This window comes from Poecilia formosa, unplaced genomic scaffold, assembly GCF_000485575.1.
Source record: "Poecilia formosa unplaced genomic scaffold, Poecilia_formosa-5.1.2 Scaffold125, whole genome shotgun sequence".
Lineage (NCBI taxonomy): Eukaryota > Metazoa > Chordata > Actinopteri > Cyprinodontiformes > Poeciliidae > Poecilia > Poecilia formosa.
In genome coordinates this window covers 386463-410504 of record NW_006800064.1, presented here as the reverse complement: position 1 = coordinate 410504, position 24042 = coordinate 386463, and the positions used below count along the sequence as shown (strand labels likewise).

At 42.3% G+C, this 24042-nt stretch overlaps 1 protein-coding gene across 1 annotated transcript; it reads left to right on the top strand.

The window, feature by feature from the left end:
* Positions 1 to 292: 292 nt before the first annotated feature.
* Positions 293 to 22746, top strand: tshz3a (teashirt zinc finger homeobox 3a). Its single transcript, XM_007561335.2, has 2 exons — positions 293 to 777; positions 18619 to 22746. Exons 1-2 carry the CDS (start codon positions 738 to 740, stop codon positions 21915 to 21917), a joined length of 3339 nt encoding a protein of 1112 aa, XP_007561397.1. The 5' UTR covers positions 293 to 737; the 3' UTR covers positions 21918 to 22746.
* The last annotated feature ends 1296 nt before the right edge of the window (positions 22747 to 24042 follow it).

Here is a 24042-nt window from a genome sequence, read left to right as displayed (position 1 = left end):
TATATATATATATATAAATTTTTCTAGGATATAAAAAATATAGAAAATGAAAAAAATATATTTATACATATATTTTTTTTTTAAATCTGCAGCGTTTTCCCGCATGGCAATGCAACTTAAAAATAACCTAACAAATGTGACCTGCAACTGCACTTTTACTGAGTCCACGCAGAAAATAAAATGGTCTAGATAGTTGGTGTTTTTGCAGCACTCCTTCTGCTGTGCGTCTTAAACTAACAGTTTGAGCTGCTGATCGCATGAAGTCAGAGGTAGGTGGACGCCTGTGCGAGGTGTCCGCCCCTCTCTGAGAAGTAAAGAGTTAACGGAGCGGTGGGTTTGCCCATTCTCCCGCTGTGAGTGACGCGATCATCTCTCTTATCCCTCAACTTTGTCTGTTGCCAGACCAGGCAGCCGAGGTGGACGCTGGCTATCACCGCTGACATTCTGATCGCGTTCGCTCCGAATGATCACAACAACAACAACAAACAAACACCTATGATCCGCTTCCAGGTGTATTTATTCCCCTCGTTTTACATTCCCTTCCTTCTGGCTGCGATGATTTTTAGTTTCCCTTCCTGTCGGACTCTCCGATGTTGTGCAGTCTACAACACGAAGGCATAAATCTTTTTCTGATTAGAGGTGGATCTTCCCGGATACGGCGAGGAGGTAGCTGTATGAAAGAATAAGAAAAAAATAACCGAAAAAGAAGACTTTTGGAGGAAATCGCCACCCAAAAAATGCCACGGAGGAAACAAGAAGCGCCGAAGCGCGCAGCAGGTATGTGGATCCAACTATATAAAAGCGCCTAATACCAGGTCTACGATGTTTTGTAAGGCTCACTTAACAGTCACTGCATTTCCGTTTCCACTTTATGGCTTTTGCTCTGTCTGACGATGCGCCCTGGCACTTTTGGCCACTGTTGTGAAAGCTCATAAAGGCTGTCACCGACCTTTTTCTCAAAGCGGATAAACAGTTTTAAGCATAGCGTTATGCGTTTCTGTGCTGCAACTCGGATAGATATGCTGCCGGAAAGTTTCGCCACCTATTTACAACTCAGAACTATGCATTTATATTCAGTAAGAGCGTTATGTTTGATGGTGATTGTTTGAGGCGTGTCATAAAGCGGAGCATGGAGCTTCGTGCGCATTTTGGTGGAAGTGCATAACTTCTTTCATGCGGTGAGAGAAGATGAGGAAAATATACCTCAAAGGGTTTTTTTTTCTCTCTCTCTCTCTCTCCCTCTCTCTCTCTCTCTCATTTTGGGAAAAGATAAACAATCCGCGTGCGGACAATGGGAGTTTCGTGGGCTGGAAGGAGCCACAATCGACAGTTGCCATGTCTGATTTGACGGTTGATTGATTGGCTGTCATGCGGCTTTGATCTGATCCTTCCCGATTTGCATCAGAAAATCACTTCCAACCATGTGCTGCGGGCCCGTGACGTCACGTTTAGACCACTTTGAAAGGGCCTGTGTACTTTTTACTTACTCACGGTGACACGCACGCACACCGGTTCGTGTTTTTGTCCTTATTGGAACTTCCCATTGAATTCCTGTCATTTTAGTAACCTCATTTGCACCTAGTCGCAGCACCATCCCCAAACACAATCCACAGTTTGACTCTAAAAAAAAATGATGAGCCGCTGAATATTTGGGGCTCCATGGTAACTTGTCCCGAGAAGGTATTATAGCAGCGAAGGTTCTAACAATGTAACAAATACAAGCATGCTCAGTTTGTATCAATGATGATGAAGTGACTCATGAAAAGTGGAAGAATGGGAGGGAAGTGGGGGGGGAGGGCAAAGTGGTTTCATAGTAAGAAATCATACACACGCTTCAAAAAAAAAAAAAGTGCACATCACACTCACTTGTTCACTTTGAACACTCACAGTAACAGGCATACAGTGGGTAGAGGAGGCGGGAGGAGTGGGTTAGGGGTTGTAAAAGGAGCCGTGTGCTATGTAATGGAGGGGAGGAATGGGTTTGCTCTGTCAGACTGGGCCGTCACAACGGCTTTGTTTCATGTTTGATTTAATTGTCTCTCCCCTGACAGGCCCATTCATCAATGGCTTTAATGGTCAATCAGAGACAGGCTGAGTGAGTGCTCCCATTCTGTTTAGCCATAAGCTGGCCTGGGCTTTTATTTCATCAAAATGCCCCAGCCCTAATGTACATGCTCACTGGCTCAGAGTGGCCGCGGGGAGCACATAAAGAATGACTGAAAGCTTTCTGATTTCAGATCAGTGAGAAGGATGTTTTTTTTTCTTTCTTCTTCTTCTTCTTCTTCTTCTTCTTCTTCTTCTTCTTCATGTCCTCCTCTGCTCTCCACTCTCTCCTCCCCTCCGCACTGCTGCTGTTTCTCTGTTGACGAAAGAGAATAAAAGGCTGTAATATAGATCGTTTTGTGTTTTTAGAAAACAACTTTTTCTCCCTGCAACCACGCTTCTTTGTTCATTCATTCATCTATTCATTTCTTCATTTTTTCATGCTCCCCTTCCACCCCTGTCAGTCAGCCCGTGCAGCTGCAAGTTATAAAGTTGTCAACTGTTCAGTGGCACACAAAGGGTGATGATGAATTGATTGCAGCACAGAGGATGGTGATAGAGAGAGCAAAGAAAAGGATGACAGATGATGGGCCTTGATTAGGGACTTAGGGGGAGAGTCAGCCCACTGCAACCTTGAGACTTGCATGAAAAATCTACACACGCCCCAACAACACATACACACACATTCAGCTTTGCTCGCTCATTGTCTCTCAAACACACACACACACACACACACGCACGCACGCAAACACACAGCTTCTCCCTCTTTCTCTTTCCTGTCTGAGAGTGCTTCTCCCTCCACAGTAGAAAACTTGTTTTGCCTGCTTCATTAGCGTTGGTCCAATTAGCCGTGAGGCTGATGGAGTCCTGACAGGCCCTGTGATTGGAGATGACAAGCTCGGGGTGCCCGGCCCAATGAGGTTTGCCACCACTTTGATGTAATCAACTTGATATTACACAGAGCTGCTCGCCTTTGGTTGTGCTGTAACTCAATTTTCTGCTGCAGGTGACAAATGGGCCTGCGTACCTGGGTCAGGTCTGAGTGCTCTTAACAACCGAGGGCGGCTGGCCACGTAAACAGCCGAGAGAACATGGGAGGGGGAGAGTTTTTCCCGACTGTAGAAACGCAGGACGCCTTCCTTTGTGGCGGGCGATCAGCTTTACCTCGAGTTCAGGGCCTGAAGCCGTTGAATCAGCTAAAGCATTACTCTGTTGACTTAACAGGAAGCCAGCAGCAGCAGCAGCTTTACGACAAGTAGGCAAAGACTTGGATATTCAACTAAACCGTCTGAGACGTAGCGAAGAACGGGATGTGAACTAAAACTTTTTATTTCAAATATTTATTTTTAGCACCTTTAACGTGCTTGCGACAAATGAGGACTTCATGTATTTTAGCATGTGTTTGATATTTTTTTACATCACTGAAAGGAGCCACAGGTTAAAGTTAAACCTCAACCAATAGACGGGGTATGTTGTGACAGATGGAAGACTGCATTGCTTGCTAAGATACAGTATCTAAATGCAAATCATTCAATCCAATTGGAACTCGTCTTCAGTTTTCATATATATATATATATATATATATATATATATATATATATATATATATATAAATCTTCTCTCCCTTTCGGACGATTTAGTTTAATAAACCGTGTGTGTGTGTGTGTGTGTGTGTATATATGTATATGACTGAGAAAATACCATTAGAATTTATAACATTCATTTTTTTTGTAATTTTAATGCAAAGACTACAAATAGCATTTAAATTAAGGAGTTTTTCCTGCTCTCTAGAGTAAAACAAATGTGACACGTTAACATTTGCTGCATAAGTAGTCAGGCTGCTTGTATAGTGTCTGTTGTGATTTTTACACAGTGCCTTATGAGTTAAGTTTCTTTTTTTCCTGTGAATATTTGGGCACTAAATCAATCATTTTTGAAGGGGAGGGAAAAGTGTCAGGCTGTTTTTCCAGCCAGCTGACTGCCAGTGCCCAGCAACAGGTGAAGAGGCACAACAATGCTTTACTTTATGCTTCAGATAGTCAGAGAAAACTACAGCCAATTTCTCTGACATGACATTAAAATGACGTTACACAATAGCTGCAGTACAATAGTGGATCGTAGAGGTTATGATGTCATGACGTTTTAAACTTGTAACTTTTAGTCCATTCATACTTACAGCTATAAAAATGGTTTATTCATGCTAATGTTTAAAGTGTGGGGCTTGGTTGTGATAAAAACCTACCATGCAGAAGAAAATGTATATTTCTACGCTGAAACACTTTTCTGCAACTCACTTTGAATTTAAGTGGAAACTGCCAGACAGTTTGTTATTGTTCTTTACACACTGTCTTAACTGGGTATGTTTACAAATAGCTCTGTATTATAACCCGCCTCATTTTCTATCAGAAGCTTCAAATGCTTTGTTTCTGTGATTCTGAAAATTGTTAACATCCCACAACAGTTTCCTGTTTCTTCATGGTCAGGGATGCAGCGGGCAGATTGGCACCCGTCCTTTATAGCTGTAGATGTGAGTGTGCATCTAAATTGGCACTTATACTCATTTCGCGGGGGTCTGTGTTCGTGTGTGTGTAGGTGTGTGCATGTGTGTGTGTGTGATTTGGTTCTATCCATGAAAGGCATCATGACTGTAGTGTATCTGTTGGAGTCTGGCCTTAATCCTGTGAAACCTGTGGGCTTTAAGTTTTCTGTCACTCCATCTGTTTGTCTTAGCGCGTCACTAGTGCAACATAAGAACAGCACATGCCCGGTTAGTTTGTGACAGCCTGATATGCAGTGTTAACACCAGGCATGGGCACTTATGACATCCTTACAATTTTATAATCCTAGGTAAGAATACTACAATTTTATGGAAGGGATGTGATATGTAGTATTAAACTGTTATTATGAGACATTGCTGTGTTTTATGCAACGACTATTAAAGTAATATCACTTGACACTGTCAGAGCCTCACAAATGCAGGTACTGCTCTAAAACCAAGACCTGCCTACTGTAAAATGTGTGGCTTTAGTACATTTGTTACTTCAATTAGTATAACGGCACCACTTAGCTGCCCACAATAATTGTGTTCAATTATCCAGCCATCCATTTTCTATACCAGCTTGTCCGTGCAGTGTCATAGAGGATGGGGTCTATCTGTAGTTGTCATTGGGCAAGAAGTATACCTTGGGCAAGTCGCCGGTCCATCACAGGGCAACACAGCACCCAACAACCAAGCACCAATACAGTCACACCTAAGTGACACACCTATGGCAGATTGACTGTAAATTAACCTAACAGACACTGAGAGGAAGACAGAATACAGCGAACCCACACACACGCGTGGAGAACTTGTGTTGTTCCAATGAATCGTCAACCAGTTGCATGCAGGAAGACCCTCAGTCGGGTTTTGAATCCAGGATCTTCTTGCTGCAAACCAAGTGTGCAACAGACTGTTTCACCATGCGGCCGGCATTCAGTCATGTTTTCAAATCTATCAGCATTTACGGTAACTCATGTAGCCAACAGTCTATTTTTTTCTCAAGCAGCAAAAGTAGGAGTCACAAACACTATTAATTTTTTTTTAGTAAAATGTATTAATGTCATTCTTTTTCACGTTAACGCTAAATGATACAATAACCTACATTTACCGTTACATGCAAAGTAGGGCGATGGATGGCTCAGTTGGTTGAGTGCACACACCATGTGTCCTGCTTTTGGGCCGTTTGCTGCATTAAGTGTACAATAAAGGCAACTAGAGCCAAAAAAATATTCTTTTAAAAAATAACATAAAATTGTATTTTGTGGTTTATAAGTGTTTTGTTATTGTTGCATTTATTCAGAAGCAGTCATATTCCTACAGTGGCTACAATAATGTAGCATTAATTGTTTAAAATGATGCAACGATGTAATTTGTAAAAAAAAATATGTTTTGATTCATAGACTTTAACAAATACATAAAATAATCACCACTAATGTTACTATAGTTCAAGTGTTTTTTTTTTTGTTTGTTTGTTGTTTTTTTTCCAGAAAATGTAGTTTTTCAAGTTCTTCATAGAATAAACCCAAGCTGAGATTATCCTGTTTATTGGATGAGTATGTACCAGACATACCACTCATGTCTTTCAAGTTGAAATGTTAAAACAGTGCTGACTAATTAAAGAGTGATGTCTGGCATTCTTACAGTTAGTTTACGCATCATGATTTTGTGTGTTTTTTTTTTTTTTTTCCATAACTGGAACATGTTTATGCACAGCTAAATTCACCTTCTATCAAAGCAAGAATCTTCTATCAGCCAGCTGAGTAAAAGGTGGGAGTGGGGCAACCCTGCGTTACTCTATTTCTGCTTTTTCTGGAGACGGGAACTTTTCAAAACTTCATTAGAACCGCTAACCGGCTCGTACATATCTGGCACTAGTGACGATGCAAACCGTTACAACCCGTGTTACAGATGCCTGCATACATGTTGTGTCTGGGTCACAAAGCAGGTGAAAACTGTTATTCCTCTTTCATATGTGTCTGCCTTCCTGTTTAAGTGTGAAAAGCGTGTCCTTAAGGAAGCAGCAGGGGAGCCACAGTTTGGACATAATTGCTGGTTGACATGTTGCACCAGTACCGTCTGAGAACTCCAACAACAATTTGCCTCTGCTTGTTTGCAGGTGTTAGAGCGAGGCAAGTGGTTTGGCCTTGCAGGCCTTGTTGCTAATGAAAGGTCCTGCAGACGGATTCCGTTGAAGTTAAGTCACGTCTGTGATCTATGTGTCTGATAAGTGCATACCTAATGAGGCTGTGAGCACCAGTGAAAGGAGGAGGATGGCTGACGAAGTGTTTCCCACAGGTATTGACAGATGCCTTTTTTTGTTTTTAACTGCGGGCCTCTACTCCATAAATCCTGCCTGTGTAATGATAACAGTGCCACCCTGCCAGCAAGTGACTGAAAGAGAGACTTTAGCAGAAAAAAAGAAGAAGGGCACAGGGGGAGGGGGGGGAAGAGGAAGAGGAGGAGGCAGTGGTGGTGGGGGGGGGGTAAAATGGGCCTTCTCTCCTTTTTAACACACACTTGGCAGATGTCAAGCCGTAGGGTTGGGCTCTCAGAGAGGAGTGTAAGTGGTGTAGTAGTGTCACAAATAGAAAACTGTTAGCCAGTCGCTCTTCCCTTTCAGCTTTCAGTGTGCTTTCAGCTGAGGTTTTCAGCAGAGACTGCTGTCTTGGCACCGACTCGGAGGCTTTGTAAAAATAGTCCCACCGCTCTTGTGATGGATGCAGCTGCACTGTGGCGACAATTGGGACAGGCTGGATCCCCACAGCCCCACCAACCCACCCACCCACCTTTTTCCTCTAAGAAGTGAGAGAGCTGCTGGTGGGATGTGTGCTCTTTTTTTTTTTTTTTTTTTTTTTTTTTTTTCGGGGAACCTGAGCTGCTCCGTTCTTTAGGGGTCCTGAAACCCAATCCACGAGGAGAATAGGCCGGCCATGCCAGAGAGCCGATTTCCTTTTCAACAGAGTCATTTATCACTGACCCACCCTTCGCTTCTGACACGGTGACGTGTGTCATTTATCACACAGGCTTTACCAGATACACACAGAATGGAGGTGGATAGGGGGCAAGGAGGAAGAGAAAGAAAGAGGAAAAACAAGACAGGGATTGGACTGAAAGAAACCAAAAAAAAAACAAAAAAAAACAGCCCTAAAAGTTAAGGAACGGAGAGTGAGGTGTAGAGTTGGGAAAGTGAGAGATAAACTTTTGTTTGTATGCGCGTGAGTGATTTTCCAGGAAAGAGTGAGTTCTCCTGAAACCCTCGAGGAGAAGTGTTTGGGAGGGGGAGATTTTTTTCAGATGACAGGAAGGATTGAGTTACACTGAGCTGCGTCTTGATGAGTGACAGAATGTTCTTCCATGACACGTCACAAGATGTCTCAATAAAGGGGAGAAATATGTTTTGTCGGTGTACAAGTCCAACAAATGTGAAAGTGTTGTTTACTCATAATATATGTACAAAAGACACACACATGGAAAGAAGTACCGCAGATATGCTTGTGTGTGTGTGTGTGTGTGTGTGTGCGTGCGTGTGCGCACATGAGGCCATATGGCGTCAATGTTTAATGTGTGTGCACTGCTCCCTGATGAACAGGGCTGACAGGTATCACTCATGCAGCAGCCTGGCCTTTAAATGAACCCGGGCTGCTCTGCTCTCCCGTGGCCCTAACAGGCTCTCTCCAAGATGGATGCTTCTTTAAAAATCAGATTAATGATGGATACCAGGCTTATAGCGCCATTTATCATGAAGAATATTATTTAGGCCGGCCGTGTATGGCTGTAACTGGAGAGCCAGGACGAGAAGAAGCAGGGTGGAAAGCCTGAGACAGACACTCACTGTGTGATGGATGGCTGAGCGCTCTCTGAGTGTTACTAGACACCAGTGCCGCAGCAGTAAGCCATAATCAGATAGCCCAGGGATGTTTATCCCGCAACTACACTACCCAGATTGCTTTGCCTGAGGGGTTGCTTTATGAAAGATAGGCGGTCATTATAATCATCTTTTAAAAAGTTGGTCAAATCTGGCGTTGGCTGGTATTGGATTCTCGTGGGTTGATAAACAACAATCATTCCTGCTGTTGTTGAACAATTCATTTTTACAGTCACACCGAGGACTAGACCTTCTTTCAGTCTTGAGGCTACAAAATGGACCTGATTTAGACAAGAGTCAATGTTAAGTCTGACTGGTGTAGACCTTTTTATTTGGTCTAGAATAAACCCAGTAAGCATAACCCAGAACTGTAAGAGGGCTTTGTTTGACTCGGACTGATGCAACCCTTTTTGGATCATGTGACGAAGGAATATGACAGCAATGACACCAGACTGCTCAAAACGAAGAGAAAATTCAAGTTCGACGCATCATGAAGTATGCTGGTCTAGGTCTATGAGTACAGATGTCAGTAAATCAGAGGCCAACTCAATTCTTTTTAATGCTTGTCATTCTTGGTTAAAACAGGTATATGTTTACACTTTTAATAAACATGTAAAAACAGTGTTCAAAATCACTTTTAGGCCATATATCAATTTTAACCCAGATATCTGTAGCCGATTGATAAACTTTGGTTTTAGACCGAAATTGGTCTAAAACTAAAAGAACTTAAAATTACTAAGCTGATTCAAAATAAATTACGTTGTACTAATAAAGCAGTGCACATCTATAGGTTAGGGATGGTGGTACATTACCCAGCATTACTCTACACTCTGCACAACGGCAAAAAAAATTCTCTTTGCGTTAGCATCTCAATAAAATTAATATCTAGTGATTATGAAACTTTTTTTTAAAATCTTAGGATACCTTGATAACCGGCACATGATCCATTGTTGTGTCTAATGGAGAAGTAAAGGGTATTTTTGCAGGTGTACATTTTTATAAAGATCCAGTGGAAGTGACATAATTATCTGTACGTGTCCATGTAGTTTTTTCTAGAAAAATCCCAAGAACCGTCCGATTCAGAAAGATATTTGATTTGAAAGTACAGTTAAAAGGTCAAGGCAAGGTTAGCTCCGCTGTTCTGAAAGAAAAGTGAAGGAAAAGAATGTTTTGTTTTTTGTCCTCTCCTTGTTCCCTTTCTCTGCCTTCTACGTTGTTCTCCTCCCACACACTACAGTGATTTATGGTGACCATCCATCTTCAGCTTGCGTCCATCACCTCCTCGTTGCTAGGCGATCATGGCAGCAGCTGTGTGTTGTAGGAGGGATTTAGTTGTCCTGCTCCTCAACCCAAGTTTATTCTCTCCTCTCACGACCTTTTGTTGGCCCAAGATCCAGCTTTGAACGTAGCGCTCATTTAACTTCCAGGTTTTTTTTTTTTTTTTTTAGCAGAAGAAGCCGGTCATCTGCAAAGCCGAACTCCCCTCAGAACCTTTTTGGATTTGGACACTTGCAGAAACTCATCAACTATAGACTATAGACCATGATTTCATATCCAGTTTTAACCTTTTTAATTAATGTTTTTAAAAGCCTAGCCTGTTTTTTTTTCTTTTCTTAATTTTGATGTGTTTAGAAATCTGTTGTTTTTGGAATTCGTTTAGTTTTCCTTGAACAATTTAACTGAGATTCTTTTATTGTACAAGTATTAAAGTTTGACAATGTCTTAGACACTTTACACGATGAACAACAACTGACTTATAGAGGTCTCTTTAAATTCTTCCAATAAGCTCTATTGGACGTCTGGCAGGACGGGGAAATATTTTTTTTTTCCTTGTTAGTTTAAATTGTAGCCATAGATATTTTCTTTGTGCGTCTTGTCTGACTCCATATCAGAACAACGGTAATGTGAGTCTGATTCCTGTGTGTCCTGTTGTAACAGTTTTGCTTCAGACAGTTTTACAACTTCCTGCTCTCGGCTTAGAGCACAGGCAGGAGGAGATCAGGCCGGTTTTAAACAAGCCTAGTTTAAACGATAAAACACTGTTGGTGGCAAAACAAGCTAAACATCACAACTGCTGATGGAGCAAACCCACAGGCTTTACTTTTCCCACAGCCTTTTCATTGCATGCAGTGTAATTTGAGCTACAAGGAAACATTCAAGTTTGCCAGCTTAATTTTTCAAGGTGTTTACGTTAATGCTTTACAATTTGTTAGGGTTTTTACCATTAGTGTCCGCATCCTGGTTCAGGTTGCACTCTGAATCATTTGCCCGAGGCAGGAATCTTGTACATGCATTAAATAAAAATCCCAAAAAATCATGCAGGTCCTGTGGTACTCATCAAAGCTTACCTGGTATGCTCTTACTTAGGAATCTCCTCCTTACTTTTCTACAAATTTTACACATCACAGCTAGAAGTGCTGGTGTACTTGGACTGCTCATTTTCTTGGATAGTTATTGAAACATGTATCGCCCCTGTGGTGTGCATTTAAACAATGCAATCCAATCACCTTAGATTGGGTCAAGTGTGAATACTGAAATATATATAAACTGATCAAACTCGGAATGATTTGTTTTCCAGTGATTGCGGGTGTTTTAAAATAGTTTGTGTATTTGAACAGAGATGACTAACATCTATCTAAATCTCTTTCTCTATATATCTTTATGAAATAGTCTTAACTCTCTCTGTTTATATCAGATCAGATTTTTTTGTCAGTTGTGATCATTTCTAATAAGCTACATTATAAAAATTAAATAAAAATGCATACCGGTTTGAAACCTCACAGAGATTTGACCTAGAAATGCTTGGGAAAAGCGCACAAAGAGAGAGGCGGCAAGACGGAACACATTTTTGTCAAAGATAGAGTATCACAGCAATATGTTGCCTTCTCTTTTAGTCGCTATATCGATGGCCTTGTTTGTGCACCTGTGGAAGAAGGTTGTGCAGATTTTGTGTTTGTTTCCATTATATTTTATCACTTATTGTGGCTGCTTCAAACTGGGGCCGGATGCGTTCTGTGACCTCCTCCTACTCTGTGTTGGAGTAAGTACCAGGAGGCCTCTAAGTGTTCGTGACTTGTCTCCTGTCAGATAAACTGGATACATTTTCAGGTCGTGGGGGTCTGTGTGTGCAGCTGGCAGCTTTGAGGTCCAGCCATAACACAACAACCAGCTGAGGGTTGAGTCCATTCGCTTGTTCGCTCTCTCTCTCTCTCTCTTCTCACTATGCGCACTGACAAGGTTCAGCCCTAAGCTTCGCCTGGGGCCAGAATGATCTCTCTGTTTTTCCCATCTCCCATATCACACATCCTGCACTACAATTGGCGGACACAATGTATTCACAGTGCCATCAGGGGGTAGGGAATGCACACAAATAAAACCCGACAAAGACATCCATGATTGCCTGGAACAACACTGCATGTAAAAGCTGAATACTGTCGCAGAGTTATGAGCTGAGAACCTATAAAAAGGAGAGGGGCGCCGTTCTCCTGGTCATCTCTAAAAAAGCGACTTATGTCAGAACATATTAATTTTTAAAGTGGCCACAGATCACCTGTTACAGTTTTTCTCGTGGGACTTAAAGCCAGCTTGAAGGGATCAAAGGGAAAAGAAGGAGAGACCTAAGTTTGATTGAGTGTGTTACTTTGACACATGTGTACAAGGGAAAGGCATTTTAGGTATGTTACTGATCTGCTCCTGTTTTGACAGAATGGGGTTGTTTTAGACTAAATTTTTCTAATCTATTTAAAGAGTTTTAGACAGCTAAGAAACTTGAGAAGAAACTACAAAGCAGATTTCTTTTTGTTTTTCATTTGATTGAGAGTGAGGTGGCTTCCTGTCCTGTAATGTTCCTGAGCCATTTCCTGCCAGTAAGGGCCCCCCACAGAGGACTGGTGTTGGTTCAAGGCATTCAACGTCCAGCTGAAATATTGTACGCATGTCAAGACAGATATGTCATGCTGTGGTAGTTTTAGTTATGGTACTTCTTTCAGAGTTAGTCTTTTGAGAGTACTGATTGACAAATGAATAAATATCCCAAAAGAAGCTAATTTCTTCTTTTCTTTTGATGACAAGCAATAATAAACCATATCCCCTTTAAAATAGCTTCACATCATCCAGAAGACGTGTTATTTTTTTCTTGCTAGGTGTTTGGTTTTATTGTTGCTGCTGTTCTTCTAATGTCAGCTCAAAGGGAACACCTAGTGGGACTACTCCCAGTTTTCTGTCTAGACTCCAGAAACGTACACTTATGCAACCGACTGACATTACTTGTACAGTAACATTGTGCTCTATGTTTGTAAAAATAGTACTTTTGTACTTTCTAAGACTCATTTCTGATCGCCAATGTTTCTAAAGCTTCGACCCAGGAATACTAATTTCAGCCAATTCCAATTGCTTTTAGAAACTAAGGTTGCTCCAAAATATTGTTATTCTTTATCTCTTTCCATTATTGGTCATTACTTGGAGAAGCAGCGGCAACACAAAGTTCACACATTTTTTAAGACATAGATCAAGGGATGATGGAATGGACATTTTTAACATCTTAGTGCTGTCCCTAAAGATGTTAAAAATGTCCATTCTAGAAAGGGTAGTGTGGCTAAAACAGTAGTCTTCATGTCTATATCTTCATAAATGTATTTGCAGCAGGTTTCATAAGCACTAAAAAATTAAACAGAGCAGCTGTATTGTACTGTATTCAGCCTTCCTGTTATCCTGTTATCTGCTAAAAGTCTTGTTCCCTCTTACTTTCTCGCTGCCTGAATTGAATTAATCAGAATGCAGTTTCCTTTTCAATTGCTTCTCGCACTTTAATGCTTTCTTTGACTTAACTTTTAATCTTCTCGTTGATAACAAAAGAAAGCAATGCGTGAGCCATTTTTTCACAATAGTAGCACACACATACACAGACTGAAAAGTGTTATTATTATGAGATGGTACGTCCTTCATGTGGTGTGTTCACCGATTCAGAAAGTATCACTTTTTTTGAGTTGTCATCGTCAGGTCTGATTACATTTTAAACCAACAGGTTCTGCACTTAGCTGATTTCTCTGTGTACCTCATCAGTTTATTAATTGAAAATATTATTTTATGACCCCGCCTCTCGCCCGGAACGTTAGCTGGAGATAGGCAGCTAACTTCTAATGTTAGCTGAACACCCACTGAGGGACAAGGGTGTTCAGAAAATGGATGGATGGATTATTTTATGGGTTTTTTTAAAAAAAGACATCGTTATATTCATAACAAGTGCTGCTTTTATATGTAGTAAAGCTATTTTAAGCACTTTTTTTTTTTTTATAAATATGTTGCTCAAACCAGCCAAACCTTTCTTAGGGAGAAAAAGCTGTAAAAATGAAAGATTGTATCTATCGCACAAAGGACAACCCTTTCTGTTATTTATGTTGCCTCAGGCAAGGTTGTGTTTTTGACCAAGCAATCATTTAGCTACGAGGGTCAGATGCAGGTACAGTTTCTTATGGACACATCCTGTTTACCCTGCTTCTGTTGGGTGTGATCTGCCTCCCCAGACTGTTTCCCCAGCTGTGGAACATTCCTCTTGGTCATCAAGACGATTTTCAAAAAATAAAGGGAAAAAAGGATATTTAGTGATGGTGTGGTAAATATAGTGTTTGTTTTGGAAAGTTAAAAGTTTGCAGATGTGTGTTTTGGATTTTTTTTTTCTTTTTTTTCTTTTACGAGGATGAGATGCATCACAAGTGTGCAGATTTCTTCTCCAAGATGCCATGTGGGATTTTCTTTAATCACACAAGGACCGGTTTAAGACACAGCAACGGCAGAGTTTAAGACTTCCAGCAACCCTTGAAGAGAAATCCCAATATGACAGAGAGAAGGAGACAGACGCTGAAAGCCTCCATGTCAGGGACAGCCAAAGCCACAGCACCTTCCTGCCTAATCACCCCCACCCCCTGCCCTCTCTGTTGTTCCTGGTCGTCAGAGCAGCACTGCAGTATTTCTATCAGATGATCTCTCCCTCCTCGTCTGCGGCCCTTATGTTTATGAAAATGATACTCCACAGGAATGCTTCCTGCATGCCAAGATGTCACTGTCTTTCCTCATCACTTGCATCTACGTGCATGTTCGAGTGAGTTTGTGTGTGAATGTGTATGGAAGTGGGGGCGGGGGGTGATATAACTGACTAACTTTGTTTATAATTACTTGGCATGTATTTGAGGTTGAGCCGTGTGCCTCTGAACACGAGACTTCCATTTTCCCGCAGCTTTTGTGTTTCGCGTGAATTTGTTGTTGCCTTTTCTTTTTTCTGCGAGCGGCGACGGAGATGTTGATTGCATGAAAGTGCACCTCCTACCATTCTTACCCCACCCCACCCCAAAGGAATCATTCAGTGAACCTAATGATTCTTGCCACCACTACCCCACCCCTATCCCCCACCACCATGGCATCAGCTCAGTTTATCATTACAAGAACCCGCCACACATTCTTGCTTTCTTTTTTTCCCTTTCTCACACCCACACACATAAACAACCACCAGGAAGATTCTGAAAGCGGCTTGCCCCATATGCTTAGATATCACTTATGGGCTGCAACCAAGAGTATTGTTGTATTCAGAATATTCATAATTTATTCTAAGAGAGCCTCTATATTCCCATCACCTTTTATTAGCTTGATAAATCACCTCTGTTGTCAGTCAAGGCAGGGAGAATAATTGGATGTGGTTGTCGCCCTGTGTGATGGATTATCAGTCATTGGGGATTAAATTAACAGATAGTGCTCAGACATAATGGTTTTTGTTTTGCATTTTAAATTGCCTGGGAGCACGGTTTGACTCTAAAGGTTTTTATTTCTGGTCTTTTTGGACTTCTCTCTCTCCCTACCTTCAGTGCTGCCCGCTCTTCAATAACCCTATTGTCTTTAAATTTAAAACAATTTCCACACAAAGATGGAAGTTAAAGTGGTTTCAGAATGTGCCTACAAGGTTTCACGTGGAATATGATAATGAAATTCAGAAATGCACTCATCACGATTTAACCTTGCGCGTATTTTCAGTCTGGGGTTTGTATAATGCTTTGTCTGGTCCTAAAACACAATTCTATTATTTTAAAACAAAAACACATTTTAAGCTGTGTTTAGCACTAGTAGCATTAGCAAAACGGCAGTTTCAGAGTGTGTTCCCTCAAAACGATAGACTCTTGCTCCAGTCCTGAGTTTTCAAGAAAATTTTCACATTATTCAGATCCACCGTGTTTCAAAGCAGACAAAGATTGAAAGCTTAAAAAGACAATGCAGGCCAACTTTGCTGAATTCTGCTCAGATGAACCTGTAATCTGGTCTAGTTTTTTCTCGCTCTCTTGTTCCTCACATTTCAGTGGGCTACATGCATTTTGTAGGAAAAAAAAAGATTTTTGTTTAAAATAGTTTCTAACATCTTAGTGCTTCCTCTCCTTAAAACTCGTTGGTTTTAACAACCTCACTGAAACTGTAAATAGGTCAGTTTGTGAGCTCTTCACTCGGTAACAATATCCACACCAAAGGGTGTTTTCAACGTGACCATTTGGCACTCATATATGCCATTTACACAGACCTGGACCTGAGTTTCTGACTAGCTAGTTAGTGGTCATGATCAAGTATGTTAGAAAAGTTTATGATTGTGATATTATTGCTGAAAACGGCTATGATGCTGATTGCAATCTATCTTACACAAGATCCCTACTCCGCTACATGAGCTTTAGTGTCTAAAAATATACATCAGGTGTGGGAATTAAGAGTTGTTTAAGTCCACCCAACTAACCAGATATACAGATTGTGAATCCACGACAATTTCTGTTTAATAACTCACCAAATATTCCAAGTCGTCCATTGAGATTGTGATATTGCATTCACTAATATTGCAGTTGGGATTGACGGTTTATATAATGCGCCTTTCTTGGGTCAAGAAGATTCCAATAAAAAAACAAAGTTTCTTTTCAACTTTTGTTCAAATAAATCAAATGTCTAGCAATATACCAAGCTATTTTAATGCTAGCTGACATTTGTGACCAGCTTGTGAGGACACAACAACCCAACCTTCCTCAATTTCGTTTTTATAAACATTAGAAGAAGGAAAAGTAAAGTGAGAGCAAAGAGGGCGGCAGCTGAACTCTATTTGCAGGGAGACATATCCCTTGTATGTTTCTCTGAGCGCGAGCCGTTTACCTCTTCACCCCTTCTCCGTTCTTCCACCCCTCCCCTTCTTCCCCTTCTCTCCACGTCCGCATTATCATAATTGTGTCCAGAACATGAGGGGCCGGGGAAGTGATCATGTCATTTTATTTACACCCTGCTTGGCCCTTTTTACAAACGACATGCCACTGACTGCCAAGCGGACTGGGGCCCGACGACATCTTTTGATCAGGGCTGTCGGGGCCTATCAGCGGAGAATGGCAGGTAATGGATACCCAGTGACAAACCAAATCTCCGGGAGGACGGAGAGTGGGTCGCACCTGCCAGGTCTCCATTAGGCTGGCCTCACGGTGGGGCTGCCTGCTGACTGTGCCCCCGGGGTCCAAATCAGACCAGCGCCAGCCGCATGGCTGCCTTGAGATTGGCTGTTAGCACTGGAAATGAGAGTTATTTCAGCTATGACATTTTTGTTTAGACTGGAAATGTGTGTGGGGGTGGAGGGGAGGGCATGAAAGATTTAGTCACATAGTGTATTTGTGTTTGTGTGTGTGTGCGCCTGTTTAAGCTCAACTGTGTAGCTGATCAAACCATCTGAGTCCATATCCAGGGTTTTTTTTTTCCCCCTCCCTAGCATTTGTCTTAGTTTACAATATTGTCCAAACGGCCTCAGACCTGTCCACAGGCCATCCACTATTTTCAGATTATTTGTTTTTTTTCCCCAACTTGAGCGGTTTTGTGAGTGAGACTGTCAGGAAATGAGGTAGAGGGGGCTCGGGGGCGAGTAGTGGCTGAGTTGGCGTTAGACGCGTAGACCTGTCGCCACGGGAAACACGGGAATCTGTGCGCGTTTGTTTGTATGAGGTGCGCTTATTTGCGGACACATGCGCACACTTATCGCTCCTCGTGAGCGCACTGGTCATTGACATGCAAACTGACAAGCCGCTTATTTTCAGGTCAACAATCCTTTTTCTCAACTCCTGTGTAATATCTTCACGGTATGAAAAAAACTATATTAGCATTTCTCTTTAACCTGGTACCTATCTAAAATCCTAAAACAGACAATAAAATGGTCTAATTTTATGAAAACCCTCAAGTTTTCATACTGTTGCAAAATATTGTGTTCTTACAGTTATAATGATAGCACTCTAAAAATGTATTATTGTGACTTTGAGTAGATGCACAGCTACATATTTATGGCACCTAATTAAAAAGGACTTTAAGTCATGTGAACTCTATGGTGGAAAATCTTACTCTTTTTGAAATCGTAACTTTTTAAAACATCAAAGTACCAGGCCTGCTGACTTCTTGCTTGAAATCTAAATTTATTTTTTTCATTTTTCAAATTTCATCCTTTTATTTTAAAAAACCTGTACTGTATGACTTCAGTCCGCTTAACACAGTGGGTTGTCTAGTTAACCTATCAAAATGTAATCGACAAAAATTTTGACATCCCTCTCGCTGCTTTTTTTTTTTTTTTTTAGAAAAATCCTTTTTGACTGTGTTCATGCGGGCGTCAGTCTGCATTTGTGTGTAATCAGAGAGAAGGCAGATGAAGAGGCGTCAGACATATTAACTGACAGATGGAGGTTGATCCAACTCATTTATTACCCCAGAGGAGAATGCCACAGTGAGATTGGGCTTCATTAATTTCAGATTTAGTTTTCATTTCAAGCTGTTGTGCCCTGAGATAAATAAAATGGTGCATTATGTTTTTGCCAAGATATTTCTTTTTTTGTTTTCCTCCAATAGAAGGAGTGTAAAGAGGGGAGGCATAAGTTCCATGTGGCTGGGGTAGTATATAAATACAGGCTCGCCTAGAGGAAAATAACACCTCAACGGTTGATGAGGTGAAATGGGATGACTGTAATTTCTCAGCTCAGCTTTAAAGGCTCCCACACAGATGGCTCATTTATCCCTGGGAGTCCTCAGGCACACATTGCAGGGAAACTTTTTCTCCAGTTATTCTAACATAGCATGTACTCTCCCTGCAATTTAACTCATCTTATTCCTTCTCCCTTTGTCTCCATTCTCCTTGCAGCTTACTCTCCCGAGGAGCTGGCGGAGCAGATTGTGGAGGAAGCCGAAGCAGGAGAACAGCCGTCAGTACCGCAGGATGATGACCTTCCCATGAAAGAGGAATTTGTGGAGCAAAGTGTAGGGACTGCCAAGGAGCAGGCATGTGACCAGGAATCAGCTGAGGCCACAGAGCTCTCAGGACAAGAGATGGACAGTGAGTCACATGCAAGTGAAGCCAGTGATCGCCTCTCAGACTTTGAGAGTCCATCCAGAAAAGCAGAATCCAACTTGGTCCCAGCATCTTTGAATCCCAATGCCAAAACTCCTCCCATAGGCATGGATACATTAGAACAAATGAAGGCTATCTACTCAAGTTTCCTGACCAGCCCTTTGTGGTCACCACTGAACTTGAACTCCACACAACTTCAGACACAGTCCGTGGCTTCGACAGAGAAGCCAGTCCGCAGCAACAGCACTAGCAGCAGCAGCAGCTGCAGCAGCAGCAGCTTTGACTGGCATCAGTCTGCAGTAGCAAAGACCCTACAGCAACACCCTCCTCAGAGCCGTCACCCTGCTCCTTCTGAGCCGAGCCTCTTTAGTACAGTCCAGCTTCACAGGCAAAATCCAAAGCTGTTTGGCTCCATCTTCACTGGGGCTAGCAAGTTTCGCTGTAAGGGCTGTAGTGCAGCTTATGACACTTTGGTGGAGCTGACCGTTCACATGAACGACACAGGCCACTACCGAGACGACAACCAGGACAAAACAGGGAGCGGTTCAAAGCGCTGGTCCAAACCCCGTAAGAGGTCCCTGCTGGAGATGGAAGGAAAAGAGGATGCCCAGAAGGTTTTGAAATGTATGTATTGCGGCCATTCCTTTGAATCACTCCAAGATCTCAGTGTCCATATGATTAAGACCAAACACTACCAGAAAGTGCCTCTGAAGGAGCCAGTGGCCCCAGTGGCAGCCAAAATCATGTCCTCTAAGAAAAGGGGACTTGTGGGTTTGGACCTCACCTCATCACGATCGAGAGAAGGAACCCCCAAAGCCAAAGCAGATCAGAGTGAACCCTCACAGAAACCGTCCTCCAGCCCTTATGCTAATTCTAACCATCGATACAGCCACCAGAACGGTGCCAGCTATTCTTGGCAGTTTGAGTCTAATAAACTCCAGATCCTTAAATGCATGGAGTGTGGCAGCTCTTATAACACACTCCAAGAGCTGAGGACTCACATGATGGTGACTGGACATTACCTGAGGGTGTCCAGCTCGGTCGGTAAGAGAATTAAAGCAGTTCCTGAGGCTACCTCCCCTAGTCCTGGGCGGGTCACCACACCTACTGATCAAAAGGTCCAGTCCGTTCCACTTGCACCCTCCACCTTCTCTCCTCCACCTGTTCCAACCAACACAACTCCAGCCACCTCCCCTCCTCTGAAAGAGATCAAGAAAGAGGAGGTTGAGGAGGAGTGCACCAAACCAGAGACTGATATAAATGAAAAGCAAGTCATGGCTACTGTTGGGAAAGAGGAAGACACTGAGGGAGAGGAAAAATATGGCATTTCAAAGTATAATTATCTTACAGAGGATGATCTGAAGGAGAGCCCTAAAGGAGGTATTGATATCCTAAAATCACTGGAAAACACTGTGACTTCAGCGATCAATAAGGCACAGAGCGGGAATCCAAGCTGGGGTGGCTACCCTAGCATACATGCAGCCTACCAGTTCCCCAGTGCCCTTAAGCTTCAGCAGGGCAACATAGAAAAGAATTCACAGATGAAGTTCTTGTTCAACGGAGGGGATGGGGCTTTGTCATCTTATGCTAAAAACCAGCTTCTTATTTCCCCTCCACTAAGTCACTCTTCCCCCTTTCCCACCAACAACTTTCAAGCAATGGAAGATTTAGTGAAAAAGGTGACAGAAAAAGTAGCAAAGGTGGAGCAAAGGGTGAAGCAGTTGTCTCCAAAGAGGGAGAACCAGCTGTCCCCTTGTAGCAGCGAGGCTGGAGAATCACACAAGGGAGGAGAGGCTGACTCACCTCGAGAATGGAGGGAAGTTACTCCAGCCAATAGTGACAGGGGGAGCCATAGTGACAGGGCATCCCCAGCAACAGAACCCAAGAGGGACTCAGCAGTTAAATCTCCCCTTGCTTCCACACTAAGATGCAGCACCGCCATTATCACCGGTCACACTCCTCCCGAACAGCCCTTTGTCAACCCACTAAGTGCTCTTCAGTCCGTAATGAACATTCATTTGGGGAAAGCAGCCAAACCCTCTTTGCCAAATCAAGATCCCCTTAGCCTGCTTTCCAGGCTCAGCCAGAGCATGACTGAGAAGGCCGCAGTGGCTGCTTCCCCGTTGCAGACCAAAAAACCAGAAAGTGTTGTCGATAATAGTTTTTGCCAGCCCAGTGATGACCAGCCTATTGACCTCACTAAAGGTAAAAATGATAAAGGAGGTTCTCTGGGATCAGGCCCCTTAACACCCTCCTCTACCGGCTCCTCTGTCTCCCCCATCTCGCTTGTTACTCCTGCGAAGCTAACAGTTGTGTCTCCCTACACGTCCAGCAGCCCTCTGCACGAGAATGCATTGTCAGATATCTCAGACATGCTTAGAAACCTGACGCAATCTCACCCTGTCACAAAGCCTCCTTCGCGGTCCCGTGCAACCGAAAAAATCGAGGTCGTAGGCACTACACAAGATGAGGACGATGCGTCTCTGCATGGCCACAAACGTAAGGGTCGTCACTCCAACTGGAACCCGCAGCACCTCCTTCTCCTGCAGGCCCAGTTTGCCTCCAGCCTGAGGCAGACTTCAGAGGGGAAGTATATAATCAATGATCTCAACCCGCAGGAAAGAATGCACATATCTTGCTTCACAGGTCTCTCAATGACCACCATCAGTCACTGGTTGGCTAACGTCAAGTACCAACTGAGGAGAACGGGCAGAACCAAGTTCCTCAAGAACCTTGACTCTGGTCAGCCGATATTCTTTTGTAGTGACTGTGCCTCTCAGATCCGGACCCCAACAGCGTACGTGGGCCACCTGGAAGCCCATCTGGGCTTCAGAGTCAGGGATCTGGCCAAGCTATCTCCCAAACAGACTGCAAGGGACACAAACACTCTCACTGAGAAAGTAGCGCCCCTGGATTCCTTCCTTTTGCCACAATCTCCCGATGACTGCAGCAGTAATGGAGCTGTGTTCAGCTGCCAGCTCTGTGTCCGTAAGTTCGCCACTAAGCACGCCATCAAGCTTCACCTCAGCAAGAGCCATGGAAAGTCTCCAGAGGACCATCTGCTATATGTTTGTGAACTAGAGAAACACTAAATTACTTGTAGCACTAGACATACTGGAAAATGTATGTAAAAAGACTGCTAAAAACAAAACACTAAAAGAGAATCTCCAAAATGTTGGATAACACATGAAGACGCCATTAACTAGTGTTTAAAAAGGTTAGCACAATGTGTTTACCTTAGTTTGGCCTACAAACATTTCTTTATATTTCAAGACATTTATTTCACATCAAAGTATACTGTAGCTCAAAGATATATGGCTTCCTCTGTCTGCGTTCACCTTCAAAAATGTGTAAGAACGCAACGAAAAGAAAAGCAGTTGACTTGAAACCTATAAAACATAATGTATTTATTTTGTATTTTGGAAGTAAGAATTTGACCTGGTGTTAGACTGCATGTTTTACTGTTACATTTGTACAGTCCTGTCTTGTCAAAAGTTAAAAGTTCCCTTTCAGATTAAGCATTTTTAACACCTTAAAGCAGCCAAATTCCTGGGTTAAGCTCCTTAAAAGGATCTGCCAAACAGCAGAATCATCACTTTTGTATTGTTATCAATTATATTTGCTGATTGTAAAATCTGCCTTATTCATCATTACTGAGTAGGGAGCACTTAAAATCCAGGTCTGTGTAAAAATGTACATATATTGTGTAAGCTTACAATTTGCTGTTTAAATTATGCATACTTGTTATATTTCCTAATTTAAGAGGACTATGACTATCCACTGGTGCAGAGCCTTTGAAGATTAAAAGGACACTGTTTTGCACAATAGTTTTATAAATGTTATTTGATATAAAAAGACACAATACAGATATGTTGATGCCTTGTGCTTCTATTATTAAACTGAATTAACTGCTGAAAAAAATGTTTGTTTCATGCTTATTAACCAGGTTAAATTGCATACTACTTTTAATTAACAATTCAAGTTTTAGAGCAGTGCAATTATTAACAGTTGCAACCTAGTTATGAAAATACGATGCATTGCAGTGCCTATCAAAAGAATAAAGATTATCCACATTTATTTCATGTTACAGCCATAAACTTCAATTTGTTTTATTGGGATGTGATAGAGAAACTCAAATAGTTCATGATTATGAAAGGGAAATACATAATCAATCCTTCAGCATTTTTACAAATAAAAAAATAAAAATGTGGCTTGCATTTTTTTTTTTTTTTTTTGCAAGTCTGGTTCCCTCACATAATACCCAGTGCAATAAGTCGCCTTCAGTAGTCACATCTCATGTCTAAACAACCTCCACTCAAGAAATGTTTTGCAGAAAATTTAACACCACACATCAAACTGAACACACCATCAGTGCAGCAAAACATGGCGGTGGCTGCATCATGCTGTTTCTCTTTTTTTTTCTTCTTCTTCTTTTAGCGAGTTCATTTAAGCTGATCACAGTTGAGGTAGAAAACCTTTTACTTTTTCTTTGAAAACCATGCACAGTTTACTTCCAGTTCACAATGCAGTCCTACTTTGTTTTGACCCGTTCACATCTCAATATAACACGTTGAGGTTTGTGGTTGTAAGTGGTGGGAATGCGTTTGCAAGGCCTTGTATTCAAAATGAATCTAATTTTTCTTCATTGCCACACAAAGCCACGATGGGATTTAGATGACCTTTTGCATCCCAAGGTTACATCTGCAGATGTGCAGTGAAGAAGCTCAAAAATACGCCACAGCGCGTAGAGCCGCAGTCCTTTCCGTATTCCTGGTGATATCTGTGTTGTCGTTATAGCGGGGCAGACTCTAGAGGTGCAAGTGGTGCCACTGCCTGCAAGGCGTCTGGCAGGTGGTGTGTGCTGCATGTAAACCACCAGATGTTTCTGAAACGAGCCACTGGAGGAGGAGGAGGAGGCAGGCGGGCTCCAACAGCAGGCAGAGTGGGCTGATTACCACGGGGGCTTGGAAGCCATCAGGAGCCCTGGGCACAGACAGCAGATCTGGCACACACCTGGACTCCACGACTGTCCCTTGGAAAAAATAAAGTGGATCCTATATATGCGCGCTGAGACGAGCTGACAGTGGTGCAGGATGCAAAGACAGGTGCTATTCCCTCAATGCAGGCTTTTGGATCTAACGACATTACTGGCAGGTGTTGATGCCATCAGAGTAGTCACAATTCAGGCTTGGTGCCATGTAATGAGGAGTTTTAAAA

Excerpts from the sequence above, each read along its gene's own strand:
- tshz3a (XM_007561335.2), top strand. The coding sequence starts at position 738 with ATGCCACGGAGGAAACAAGAAGCGCCGAAGCGCGCAGCAG. Across the intron at positions 778-18,618 it reads AGCGCCGAAGCGCGCAGCAG|CTTACTCTCCCGAGGAGCTG; the intron begins GTATGTGGATCC and ends TTCTCCTTGCAG.